General features: G+C 48.0%; 1 protein-coding gene across 3 annotated transcripts in view; it reads left to right on the top strand.

Moving 5' to 3' along the window:
• Positions 1-13,294, top strand: part of LOC119963505 (probable E3 ubiquitin-protein ligase HERC3) — an 86,117-nt gene extending 72,823 nt beyond the window's left edge. For 2 of the 3 annotated variants that reach the window (XM_038792720.1, XM_038792719.1), the window contains 7 exons: positions 491-628; positions 1,317-1,483; positions 2,126-2,189; positions 2,497-2,582; positions 4,562-4,745; positions 7,834-7,933; positions 12,983-13,294. In XM_038792720.1, coding sequence (XP_038648648.1) covers positions 491-628; positions 1,317-1,483; positions 2,126-2,189; positions 2,497-2,582; positions 4,562-4,745; positions 7,834-7,933; positions 12,983-13,212 — 969 coding nt within the window. In that variant the 3' untranslated portion in view covers positions 13,213-13,294. Of the gene's footprint in view, positions 1-490; positions 629-1,316; positions 1,484-2,125; positions 2,190-2,496; positions 2,584-4,561; positions 4,746-7,833; positions 7,934-12,982 lie in introns of those variants that run through there. The other variant, XR_005460115.1, reaches the window with a different exon arrangement.
• The last annotated feature ends 1,048 nt before the right edge of the window (positions 13,295-14,342 follow it).

The raw sequence follows: 14,342 nt of genomic DNA, 5'->3' as shown, positions 1-14,342 counted from the left end.
CGCTCATGTGGTTAGCATGTGGTCGGAGGACCCATCGCCCCTCAGGTCCAAGTTATATAAGCTTAGAGCTTATTGAATCCCAGTTTGCAATGTTATGGAGGTCAACCACCTCTCTGTATATGCTGACTTTTATCTTTCTTAACTACCAGCTAATGGAAAGGTTATTACGCAGTTCTGTTACAGACAGAGGGGGTTTATTTTAAACACCAATGATTTTCTCCCCTCTTCACCCATGTGTAAACAGAAAGGTGTTTTTGACTTTTAGTTTCCCTCTTTAAAATAAGAATTATTGTTTTTTGTGAGTCCAGAATGCAAAGCCCAATCTACAAGAAAATGCCAGAGTCCCATAGACGTGCTCTCCCTTTGAGAGCTGACTGGTGGCAATTTAACTTGAGGGTCATAAAAATAGAACACCAGAGGGTATCGATAGACAAACCTTTCAAATATTTTTGAGCGTATTATTATTTTATTCTTGATGCTGCCATTCCAGGTCCAATTTGCAGGTGAAAGTTGTGTTGGACATGGGGTATCTCAGGAATTCTTCACGCTCTTTAGTCAGGAACTGCACAGCAATGGACAGATATTTAACTGCTCTAAATATTCTCAACTACTTTGGTTTCCCAGGAAGGTAAGGCTCATTATACTGCATGACCCTTAAAGGTGAGTGTCGGAAAATTCAAAAGACATAGCAGCTATATGTTTCCTCCCATTTTGTATATTTCGCACAGACAGGAGGTTGTGCTACAATATGGGAACCAGTACTCTAATGTCATGGTATTATTAACACTTAAGGTGCTCCATTGCTCCAGCCATTGTTCCTGTTACTAAGCTGAGCATCTTACTAGTTCCTGAGACCTTTGCCACATGTGATGGTCCCTCTTGCCCTTCTCCTGGTGACTAGGGATGGGCAATAAATACTAGGCTTGCCAGTAAATACCAGCCTCCCAAGAACAAATACTACAATTTAGAAGCGGCTAATATGCAAGGCTATTTCAGAACCAACCACATCGCTGTCGGTCTGGAGTCACGTGTAGACCAGATCAGGCAAGAATGGCAAATTTCCTTCCCTAAAGGGCAATTGACAATGGTTTAATGGTCTTCAATAGACATTTGATTCCAGATGTTCATTGGATTCAAAATCCACATTTGCCTTGAGTGGGGTTTGAACCTGGGTAGCCCTGGATTGCTAGTCCAGTATAATACCACTACTCCACTACCTCCCCAGCTTACAGCTGAAACTGATTCTGTGGGAGTGAAACATTATGAAGACTCTGCAAGGAAGGATTTCATGATGTTATTTTTTAAAATATACACAGGAACCAGAAAGGGCTGATGTATTTCAGCTGGTGGGAATTCTCTGCGGGCTTGCTGTGTCCAATGGTTTTATTTGCAACTTTCACTTCCCGCTGGCTTTGTACAAAAAGCTGCTCCACGTGCAGCCAACACTGGAAGATCTGAAGGAACTCTCACTGACAGGAAAAAAGTGAGTGAACTCAAAACATCTCCTCACACTTAAATCCACTAAATGATGTACCATTAATGTCGATCGTATCTGTAAAATTGACCTTTCACCCTTGGTGCAATGACCTGTGGAAAATGAGGCCTGTGCTACTTTTCAACAAAGAGTTGCGGCAAATTAGGCATAAAAATGGAGACTGCGAATATAAAGTTTGCAGTTTGTTTTGATGAACGCGTTCTGATCAATTGAAAGTGGCCAATTTGCAATTACCTACACGGTCCGATACAAAGCTTGGTTTGAAAATGGCAATGCTGGCGTCTCGGCGGCGCAGTGGTTAGCACTGCTGCCACACTGGCACCGAGGACCCAGGTTCGATCCTGGCCCCAGGTCGCTGTCCATGTGAAAATGGCAACGCAATGACAAATCTTACTGAAATAAAAAGAGAACAGGGTGGAAAATCTCAGCGGGCCCGTGGAGATGAAGAGTCATACAGAGTCGTAACGTTAACTCTTTCTCTAACTCCGTAGAGGCTGCCGGACCTGCTGAGATTATCCAACATTTTCTGTTATTTCAGATTTTCAGCATCCCCAGTGTCTTGTTTTTATTTAAGTGACAAATGGAACTGACCAGCTTTCAATTGCTGCATCTTTTTTCTTGGTAATGCAGCCTCCAGGATCTCCTTGACTGTAAGGATGAAGACATTGAAGACATTTACTGTCTACGATTTTCTGTAAGTTGACCACTGTGCTCACCTGACCCGGGTGGGGTCCTGGTGAGGTCAAGCAGTAGGCCCTCCTCACCCCTATTCCCCCCCCCCCCCTCCTCCCCCCCCGCCCCATACAGGGCAAAATCATTTAAGAGAAAAATGTATGCTGAAAGAGTCTAAATGAGTTGATTGGATTAATGTAAATTGTGTGACTAAATGAAAAGGTGAATGTGATGAAATTTGAACTTATTGCAGAATATGATTGTGAACTGTAGACAAACCAGGCGAAAAGTACACCCTGTAAACTCGTGGACTTTATATATGTTTGTAGGTACCCAGACAAACAGCTGATGGGGACACTATGTACCAGGAACTCATTCCTGGTGGTAGCGAAATCACAGTTCAAAAGCATAATAGGTAAATGATTTCTGTAAATATAAAGTGTTCAATCATAGTTGTATTAATTTGCTCTTTGACCAGATTTGCATTTACACAAATGTTCAATAAAATGTTGATATCTAGACCTGACCCTCATGTGTTATGGCTTCAAAGTTATGCCTTAATTAAGAATGGTTACATAAAATGCTGATACGGATTACATGCCACCCCTTGTCCTTGAAGGTTCTGTGGGATGGTTCAATTAGCTGGAGGAGGGGTGAGGGGGTATTCCCGAAGCTGAGGGGTGGGGGTCAAAAACAAGGGATGAAAGGAGTGAAAAAGAGAGACCGGGGCAGCTGGAGAAAATGGCGCCCCAGTCTACAAGAATCATAGAATTTACAGTGCAGAAGGAGACCATTCGGCCCATCGAGTTTGCACCGGCTCTTGGAAAGTGCACCCTACCCAAAGTCAACACCTCCACCCTACCCCCATAATCCAGTAACCCCACCCAACACGAAGGGCAATTTTGGACACTAAGGGCAATTTATCATGGCCAATCCACCGACACTGCACATCTTTGGACTGTGGGAGGAAACCGGAGCACCCGGAGGAAACCCACGCACACACGGGGAGGACGTGCAGACTCCGCACAGGCAGTGACCCAAGCCGGAATCGAACCTGGGACCCTGGAGCTGTGAAGCAATTGCGCTATCCACAATGCTGCCGTGCTGCCCTTTCCTGCTGGCGAGCTTCCTGCAGGTAACGATTTTTAACTGCGGCCTCAGGGCCTCAGCGGCGAGAAACTTGAGACCAGAGAAAACGGCAAAGTGTCGTTGAGTAGCTGAGTGCTTCTCAGCACTGCAACCACCGAGAACCATTCCGCTGCGAGCCCAAAACCAGACATAGATTTCCTTCCGGTTAAATCGCGCCCTGAAATTCTCATCTCTGTTGCCCAAAGCCAGTAATTCCTGACAGGCGAGCTGAAAGCACTTTGGAAAGGCATCCCAGCTGATCACCTTTCCCTGGCTGAGGTTAGCTACCTCAACTCATATCAGAGGGTTGACCTGGGACCTATCCAATCTGTAAGGATCCGAGGAGCTTTATTCAGAGTCTGGTCATATGTCAACTGTTTGATGGGCAGAATATCTGAAATTTTCTCCGTTCATGGGAGCAGTGAGAGAGACTCCTCATCAACAGGGCAAATTTGAAACTTTACCTTCAACACTAACTATGTTGCATAGGAGTTGTGTTTTTAGTATAATACACTCAGGATATAGGAGTTACCAACGAGGATTTAAAAAAAAAAATTTAGAGTACCCAATTATTTTTTCCAATTAAGGGGCAATTTAGCGTGGCCAATCCACCTACACTGCACACCTTTGGGTTGTGGGGGTGAAACCCACATAGACACGGGGAGAATGTGCAAACTCCACACGGACAGTGACCCAGGGCCGGGATTCGAACCCGGGTCCTCAGCGCCGTAGGTGCAGCTACAGAAATAACTGTTTTAGCCCAAACATTTTGCATACATTCACTACAAGGAAAAGTACCTCAAGCATCTAGCTGTTCATGGATGTCTTCTTCTCATCAATAAGAAGTCTTACACCACCAGGTTAAAGTCCAACAGGTTTGTTTTGAATCACTAGCTTTCGGAGCGCAGCTCCTTCCTCCTCTGAGCAAACCCGTTGGGCTTTAACCTGGTGTTGTAAGACTTCTTGCTGTGCCCACCCCAGTCCAACGCCGATATCTCCACATCATGGCTATCTTCTCATCAAGTCATCAGTATTCGTACAGGAATAGTACCATCACTATCCTGCTTTGATCGAATGTTTGATCGACTGAATATGTTATCACCTGCAGGCCAACCCAATTGCGCAGGAAGCTATCAATAGAATTGATACAACACGCAGATTAAATGGAGATTGGCTTGCATTTCCTTGCGTTAAGATGGTTGAAGTGATTGAACAGCTGCGGAGTGTATATTATGCATTTTCTAAACCCAAGTTCTTTTTAAATAGGAAACAGTACGTTGATGCTTATGTGGATTATAAACTTAACACGTCCGTGAAGAATCAATTTGAAGCCTTTTCCCAAGGTTTCAGGAGCAGTTTGTCAGTGCCGTTTGTGAATATATTCCATCCTGAAGAACTGAGGGCTGTTATCCATGGAAACACCGATTATGAGTGGGAGCTGCTGGAAAAGGTTTGGTGGCTGTGTTGTATATTTACCTCTCAACGTCCTTGACAATTTCTACCTTTCCTGTACAGGCTGCCAATGCAGTGTCACAGTTCATTAAACATTAATCCATAAATCCCAACCACATTAAACCTTTATCAAAATCCCAAAGGGCAATTTTTAAGCAAGGCCATCGAGTGGGATTTCAACCTGCTACCCAATTTCAGTGGAAAGTACGGTGGGGTGGGGGTGGAATAGGAGCAAGGCAGTCAGCTCGTCAACTTGGCTTCCGCCGTTTCATGAGATTGTGGTTCACCTGTATGTCTAGTTTGCTCCGCTATTTCACTAGGGTGATCCTGAACTAGAACAGGATGGACATCCTGTCAGCGAGTTTGGCTAGTGCTGTTGGGCGGGGGCGGAGGTTAAAACTAATTTGGCAGGGGGGATGGGATACGGAGAGGAGGTAGAGTAGGGGGTGATGCACAGCCAAATATAGAAGAAAATCCAAGTCAGTCTGGAAGATAGAGAGATTATAGACACGTTAAGGCACAAGGGAGTAGTATGGCATTTGTTTTAATGCAAAGAGCCTTGTGGGTAAAGCAGGTGAGTTGAGGGTGTTGGTTAACACGCAGGAATATGAAAATATTGCTGCCACAGAGACATGGGCAAGGGAGGGACAGGACTGGCAGCTCAATATTGCCGGGATATTGAATCTTTAAGCATTACCGGGGGCCGGGGGTGGGGGGTAGGATGTAAAAGTGGAGCCGCAATATTGATCAAGGAGTCAATTACTGAAGTAAAGAAGAAAGTTCCTCAAATAAGGCTATGTGGGTAGAACTTACAAACAAAAAGGGGGCAATCACATTGGGGACCTATAGAACACGCCAATAAACAGTCAGGGAGAGATAGAAGGGCAGATATGTCTGCCAATCTCAGAAATTTTAAAATAATAAGGTAATAATAGGAGGAGATTTCAACTTCCCCAATATTAATTAGGATAGTCAAAGTGTGAAAGGCTTACAGGGGGCACAGTTCTTAAAAATACATCCGGAAGAGCTTTTTATACCGGTCCGTAGAAAGTCCTACAAGAGAGCCAGGCAAGTGGTAGAGGTTTCAGTGAGGGAGCATTTTAACGCAGTAGGATTTAAGTAGTTATGAAAAGGGACAGTAGAAATCAGGGAGGTCTCCAAAGCAACCCCCAAGGCCCCCACCCCCTCCCCCAGCCCAAACACACTATGGGAGGGAGGCAGGGCCCCCAACACTCACCCCCCCCCCACCCCAATACCCAGGTAGGCCCCCAGCCCACCCCCCAAATACCCATGCAGGACTCCCCCATCCAATCATGTAAACACAAAAAATGCCAGCTTGGCACCCTGGCAGTGCCCATGCCAGCTGGCATGCCACCTAGGCACCCCGGTAATGCTTAAAGATTCAACCACGTTCTTGGCGGGGGCCTACTTCTTCGACGCCAGCCCGCTCTGTGGGTCCACCATGTCGTGCGGTGCCGACGCCGCAGGTGGCCACCGCGTGCACGCGCAGACCCGCAGCCGGAAGCGCAGGGCCCCGTAGCGGCAGCCGGAGCTGCGTGGAGCACTCCGGGGTCCTGCAAACCCTCTTAAAAACGGAGAATCACCCCGTGGAGTGATTCGCGCCCGTTTTCGTGCGGGCGTGGGGACATTATTGGAGAATCCCGCCCATGATCTGTCAGTCATCGCTAGATGTTTATAAACATCGCGGTTAGTTTCACAGCAGGATACTTGAGATCTGTTCAAGCATGGGGGGGGGGTGGGTGGCCTCTAGTCATGCATGGATTCTGCTCCAGGGGGTGGGGGGAAGAGGGTGGCCCACCAATTCCCATGGTTAGGGAGGGGGGGTGTGTTGACCCAGCAATTCCTGTGGAGGATGAGACATGATTTGCATTGCGGGGAGGAGGAGGCTTCTGCTGCAGCTGCCGGACCTCGCTATAAATGGCAGCCCGGGAGCGAAATTCGCAACAGAATGCCTTGCGATCCCCACCAAGCATAAATTTACATGGCAAGGGACACTGAATCGCTCCCAGTGCCAGCATGAAACAAGCAATCCAGCTCCGACGGGAGAATAGAATCCAGCCTCACAATAAACGGTGGGACCCTAGGAAGGATCAGAGCAACCTTGCTGTGCATGTTCTTTGATTTCTGACAACAGCGGGACAGGTAGATAACGTGGGGCGAGAGGCAAACGGGATCCTTGCCTTCATTAGCCAAGGCACAGAATATAAGAGCAGGTAGGTTCTGATGGAGCCGTATTAAACATTCATCGGGCCACAGCTGGAGTACTGTGGGCAGTTCTGGTCACCACACTATAGGAAGGAAGTGACTGCACTAGAGAGGGTGCAGAGGAGATTCACCAGGATGTTGCTTGGGCTGGAGTAGCACAGTGGTTAGCACTGCTGCTTCACAGCTCCAGTGTCCCAGGTTAGATTCCCAGCTTGGGTCACTGTCTGTGTGGAGTCTGCACGTTCTCCCCGTGTGTGCGTGGGTTTCCCCTGGGTGCTCCGGTTTTCTCCCACAAGTCCAAAGATGTGCAGGTTAGGCGGATTGGCCATGCTAAATTGCACTCAGGTTAGGTGGGGTTGCTGGGTTATGGGATAGGCTGGAGGTGTGGGCTTAAGTCAGGTGCTCTTTCAAAGGGCCAGTGCAGACTCGATGGGCCGAATGGCCACCTTCTACACTGTAAATTCTATGATTCTGTACTTAACTTCAATTGTTAGAATGAAATGAAAATAGCTTATGGTCACAAGTAGGCTTCAAATGAAGTTACTGTGAAAAGCCCCTAGTCGCCACATTCCGGCACCTGTTCGGGGAGGCTGGTACGGGAATTGAACCTGTAGTGCTGGCCTGCCTTGGTCTGCTTTCAAAGCCAGCGATTTAGCCTTGTGCTAAACCAGCCCCGTATTAGCTGTAGCATGTCACTGGCATTGTGGCAGGACAGAAACCTGACTGGAGGGATTCAAGTGTAGAGTTCCAAGAAAAGCTGGAACGGATTTGAGAGGCACCCTGTCAATACCGCAAATTGATCAACTCTCAAATATCAAATCCCAAAGAAATACAAACCAATCTATGTTTTATATACACAGAATGCACAATACAATGGATATACACAGGCTGACATAACAGTCAGGAATTTTTGGAAAGTCTTTGAAAGCTTAAAAGAAAAGGAGAAAAAGCGGTTTCTTGGTAAGTACTTGTGAGGCATTTTATTTGTTGAAAATGAGATTATTCATATAGCCATCCAGGATCTTAAGATGGCAAGGGGGTGGCACAGGAGGCAGCACGGTGGTACAGGGGGCAGCATGGTGGCACAGTGGTTAGCATTGTCTCACGGCACCAGGGACCCAGGTTCAATTCTGGCCTTGGTGACTGGCTGTGTGGAGTTTGCACGTTCTCCCTGTGTTTGCGTGGGTTTCCTCCGGGTGCTCCGGTTTCCTCCTACAGTCTAAACATCACTTTTTCCAGGGCCACTAAACTCCAACGCCACCCCGAGGCACAGGGTGTGGAAGCTGACCTCCATCCCAAGACCCGTCTGCAAGCAATCAGTGAGGCGAAGGCTAAGACATCGGCCCCCGCACCCATCTGAATCTCTGGCCGGTCCGACACCCCGAATATGACGTCTACATGCAGAACCCCCCGAAATGATACTGAAACCTGCCCTCCAAAACTTTCAAAATATATGCAGATGATTTGCGGGGCCCCTCCCACATCACCCACAGACATCCTCCACCCCCTCGAACAGCCGGCTCATTCTTGATTTTGTTAGGTGTGCCTTGTGCACCACCTTCAGCTGTATCAGTCCCGACCTCGTGCACAAAATCGAGGCATTTACCCTCCACAGCACCTCACACCACAATCCCTCCTACTGCGACGCCCCCATCTCTCCTTCCCACTTCGCCTTACCCCGTTCCATGGACAGCCCATCTGCCTCCAAAATCCTCCCGTAAATCTCCGAGACCCCCCCCCCCCCCCCACTCTCCAACCTCTCAATCTGACAGCATAACCTCCAACAAGAAGGAGGCAGGCACAATCGGGGTGTTCGGGAAGCCCTTCCTCACAAGGTCCCGCACCTACATTTCCTGAAACTTTTGCCCGCACCAGCCCAAACTTCTTGCCCAACTCCTCCAGACTCACAAATCGCTTCCCAGAAACAGATCCTTCATTTCCTTGATTCCCGCTCTCTTCCCATTCCTAGAACCTTGCATCCATCCTCTCTGGTTTGAACCCATGATTCCCCCTAATCGGCATTCCCCCCTGACCCAGCTCCCAAATGCTGAAACAGCCTCCAGATCTTCAGTGGGGCCACCACCACTCAACTCACCAAATACTTCCCTGGAGCCATTGGGAGTGGCACCGTTGCCAGCGTCCGCAGCCTCATCCCCCTGCAAGAGCCCGCCTGCATCTTGACCCACAAAGCCCCCACCTCCCTATTCCATCCCTGAATGTTCTCTGCATTTTCCGCTGAATAGTAATGCATCAAATTTGGGAGGCCTCCCCCCAACCCGCCAGCCTGCTGTCTCTCTTCCTAATCCTAGCCACATTCACCACTCAAATAAACAAAGAGATCAGTCTGTCCACCCCCCTAAAATCAACCTTGGGCAAAAAGATCGGCAGGCACTGAAACAAGAACAAGGGGCGGGATTCTCTGACCCCGGGCTGGGTAACCAGAGAATTGGCGCCAGGCTCGGTCGGCGCGGCGCTGGTCAAGCGGTCCCCTCAGCGATTCTCCGCGCGGGATGGGCTGAGAGGCGGCCAAGATAGCCCGAGTCCCGCCGGCGCCATTCACATGTGGTCTTACCCGGCGGGACCTCGGCGTCCATCCTGCGGGGGGGGGGTCGGCCTGATTGGGCGGGGCGATCCGACCCCGGGGGGGGGGGGGGGGCTCCACCCTGGCCTGGCCCGCGATCGGGGCCTACCGATCGGCGGGCCGGCCTCTCCTGGTGGGGCCACTTTTACTCCACCCCGGCCCCTTGTAGCTCTCCGCCATGTTGCGTCAGGGCCGGCTCGGAGAAGGAAGCTCGCGCGCATGCACGAGTTCACGTCAGTAGCAGCGCGCATGCGCGAATTCGCACCGGTCGCAGCGCGCATGCGCAGACCCGTGGCACCCGTTTGACAGCGATATCAGCAGCTGGAGCTGCGTGAGTCACTCCAATGCCGTGCTGAGCCCCTGTAGGGCTCAGGATCGCTGCTCCTGGGGGCCTCTTGACTCGTTTTCCGACGGCGTCAACACTTAGCCGCAGGATCAGAGAATCCCGCCCAAGAATCGTGGCAAGACATTAACCTTTACTGCCTGTAGCCGGCCTGCCAGCGACCGAGGGAGATAGTCCCACCTCAGCAAGTCAGCCTTCACCCCACCCCACCAAGCTAATGAAATTGAACTTCCAGGGCAGCACGGTGGCGCAGTGGTTAACACTGCTGCCTCAGGGCGCCGAGGATCCGGGTTCAGTCCCGACACTGGGACACTGTCCGTGTGGAGTTTGCACATTCTCCCTGTGTCTGCGTGGGTTTCGCCCCCACAACCCAAAAATGTGTAGGTTAGGTGGATTGGCCACGCTAAATTGCCCCTTCATTGGAAAAAATTAATTGGGTACTCTAAAATTTTTTTAAATATATTGAACTTCCCGGAGATCTTCCCAGGCCCGGGGCACCTGCACCCCCAGATACCTAAAGTGAGTGTCTGCCAGACAGAATGGGAGCACCCCCACCCAGCTCCTACTCCCAACGGGGACACCACAAAGCACTCACTTATTCCTAAATTTAATTTGTAGCCCGAAAACTTCCAAATCTCTGAAGAAACCCCATTATGCTCCCCCCTGAAGAGCTTGGCTCTGAAATATACAGCAACAAGTCATTCACATAGAAGAACACCCTGTGTTCCACCCCCCTCCCTTCACTATCCCCTTCCACAACCCCAAGCTCCTCAGCGCAATGGCTAAGGGCTCTGTAGCCAAGGCAAACAGAAGGGGGGGGGGGGGGGGGTAGAAGATCTACCCACCATATTGGAGCACCCAGAAGCAGACTATGAAAGTCTACAAAGCTCACATAATCAACAAGAAGATAATGTAAGTCTACCCACTGTATGTGAAAACAGTGACAAAATGCAGGATGTGCAGGATCACAGCGAGACTGACAGATCTCAACTCGTCTGTACAGAAGCACTCAACAATCAGAGTTGGGCTACTCATGAATCCAAGTGAGACCACGTCAATTGAAAGCTCATCCACTCTAAACTACGCACAAGAAAATGAAATCTTGAAGATTTTGACTCCTGAAGAGGAGCACCAAGAAACCAAAGATGTATCAAATGAACCAGAAATGACTCCAGAAGAGGAGCACCAAGGAAGCAAAGAAGAGGAATCAAATCCACCACAAACGACTGATGTCACCAAGACCAATGCAACATCAAATCATTCTCACAACCCTCAAGAAGAAACACTCAATGAAACAGCAGATACCACAGGGGACACCAATAACTTGGAGAATGACTCAAATTATCCACACGGAGCAGTCATTGAGCCCAACAATAACAATAAAAACCACAAAAAGCACAACAGAAACAAGAACAATGACAGCAACAACAAAAACAAGAAGGACAACAAGAACAACAACAAAAGCTACAAGCGCAACGACAAGAACAACAACGACAACATCAACAACGACAACATCAATCACGACAAAAACAACAAGAACAACAACGAAAACAACAAAGATAGAAACAACAACAATGAAACAACGACCTATACGACATGGTACAACTCTGCACATGAAAGACAATGCAACATTACACTCCAAAACAATGACAAGAGTACAAACATACCATGGCATGACGAAGAATCTCATTAATTCACATTTGCTTCGGAACAAACAAGCACACAGCCTTCAAGGCAGATGACACACTAAATCGATACCACAAGCACAGAAAAAAGTCCACGTCAGTCAACATCAGTGGTTTGACCATTCAAACGCTTCGTGATGACTTGTTGGTTACTTAAAACACAAGATCACTGACAACATTCACAAAGAAGCTACAATATCAATATCACCACGTCAACAACAAAAAAAACTCAACCGAACAAATTCATAAAGTTTGGACTCATAAATGTTTTTATTAAGATTGACTCATAAATATTAATTGGCTTTGTATAATAACCAATATCATCACAACTTATACAGATATACATAATCATAATTAATCTAACTGTTTTGTACAATTTCCTTTGACACTGTACAGAAAATATGTAAAAGAAAAAAGGGGGGATGTAGTGATATGCATATCTGTGTATTTACACAAAGGGTCAATGTAAATGCGATACAGCTGAGCAATCACTAGAGGGAGCATGGGAGATGTATAAATACAGACAGACAGGAAGTCACGGGACTCTTCACAGGAACAGCAGCGGGTGAGCAGGACACAGAGAGGCAGCTCAGATGCAACATAGTATAAGTGCTGGAGAGAGAATGAACTCACAATAAAGCATCTACTTCAACTGTAAGACTACGAGCTTTATTCAGACACAAGGAATAACACAGGGGGGACATAGAGCACCCCTGCCTCGTGCCCCGGTGCAATGCAAAGTACCCTGAATTCATACTTTTCGTTCGCACGCTTGCCATCTTGCTCCTCATATAACAGCTGCACCCTCGCCACAATCCCAAATTTCTCCAACACCACTATCAAATGACTCCACTCCACCCGATCAAATGCCCTCTCCGCATCCAACGCCACCTCCGTCTCCCTTCCCCTCTGCCAGAAAAACCACGACATTACAGCCTCCTCACGTTACATAGGTCTTTTCAAAGTTACCATTGAGTCTCTCTTTCAGCCACTACTTCCCAGATCGCAACAACCCGTTACATGAAATAATTCTCATCTTCCCACTGGGGTCTTTTGCCAGCTTTTTAAAGGGGAGCTAAAAGTTGAGACCAATTGCAGAGTCAGGAAGGGCCGTTAAAGCAGTCTCCCAAAAAGTACAAGTGGCTCCTGGTTCGGGGACCCCGGACAGGGCGAGGGTCTGGGGCCAATGAAAAGTGCAGCAATCTATTTTGTAGTACGTTGTCTGGGCGAGCTGCTGACATGGGACTCCACAGGGCATCAGCTATCGTTCGTTTTGGTGGAAAGTAGCAGGGACAGACTTGGGCATCAAAACATTATTTTTTTCCCTTATAAAGGGAACAAACCTGTCCCCAGTCCTGAACATGATTTAATTTCAATGACTATTTTCTCTTCGTTCTCAGCCTTTCTGTCAGGAAGTGAAAGAATCCCAGCCGGAGGGATTCGGGGTTTTCGGATTATGATTTTGAATACCAACAGCGATGAACCAGATTCCTTCTATCCTGTTGCTTACACCTGTCACATGACGCTCGGCCTCCCCAATTACAGCAACATCGAAATATTGGAAGAAAAATTACTACATGCGATTGAATTCAGTGAAGAATTCAATGCTGTACCACCGCAATATTTGTAACTAGAGAAAGCGTTCATTTAATCTGAGGAATGTTGATAATTGACTAAAAATAGCTGGCTAATTAAAAGTAAATTTCAATCGAGCATTCGATTCATGACAACTCAGCAAACATCCAGTGACTGGTGTCACAGTGCTTAAAGCCTCTCTATTTGAACTCTCCACTCAAATATGTACACGTACAGCTATTTATTTTAGTCTTTCATTGATGTGGCAGCAATGGCAAGCCCAGCCCTAATTTCCCTCGGGAGAATGGCTCATCAGTTCAAAAGATGCGGGAGCAGAATTGGGCCATTCGGCCCATCGAGTCTGCCCCACCATTCTGTCATGGCTGATCTGCTACCTGATCTGTTACAGGCCAAGAGCTGGATTGGGAAATCAGCCAGAGCATTTCCTCCCTAGAACACATGACCTAGGAGCAGGAGTCGGCAATTTAACCTCCCGAGCCTAATACCCTCAATGTGATCATGGCTGACCCCATCCTGGCCTCAATACCACGGTCCTGCCCGTTCTCCACGGGCAACATGTGTTGCCCTAATTGGTGGCGAGACTCCCCCTGGAACAGAGCTAAGTGACTTGCTGGGCTGTGACTCTGGAGCCAAATATAGAGGCCAGAGCCACAAGGAAAGCAGATATTTAGTGAACCAGATTTTCATTTTACAGCAATCCGCTAATTACTTTTTAATCCCAGTTTTGTTTAATTGAATTGAGATTTTCCAGCCTGTGCAGTGGGATTGGGATGCACGCTTCCGGACATTTACGCAGGTCTCTACATTACAGGGGCTGGTTTAGCTCACCAGGCTAAATCGCTGGTTTTAAAGCAGACCAAGGCAGGCCAGCAGCACGGTTCAATTCCCGTATCAGCCTCCCCGGACAGGTGCTGGAATGTGGCGACTAGGGGCTTTTCACAGTAACTTCATTGAAGTCTACTCGTGACAATAAGCGATTTTCATTTCATACAGCCCCATAAGCATATCCACTACGCTCCCATACCTCTGTGTTGAGTCAGATGCTGCAACCTGATTTAGGGACACACACTAATTCAATGGAACCAGTATAAAGGAGAAGGGGGGAGGAAATATTACACGCATTTGACAAGTATGTATTGAGAAGGTTTTGTGACTGTCTGCGCT

Source organism: Scyliorhinus canicula, chromosome 3, assembly GCF_902713615.1.
Source record: "Scyliorhinus canicula chromosome 3, sScyCan1.1, whole genome shotgun sequence".
Classification (NCBI taxonomy): domain Eukaryota; kingdom Metazoa; phylum Chordata; class Chondrichthyes; order Carcharhiniformes; family Scyliorhinidae; genus Scyliorhinus; species Scyliorhinus canicula.
Note: the sequence above shows the minus strand (reverse complement) of the source record. Positions and strands in the feature narration are given on the sequence as shown.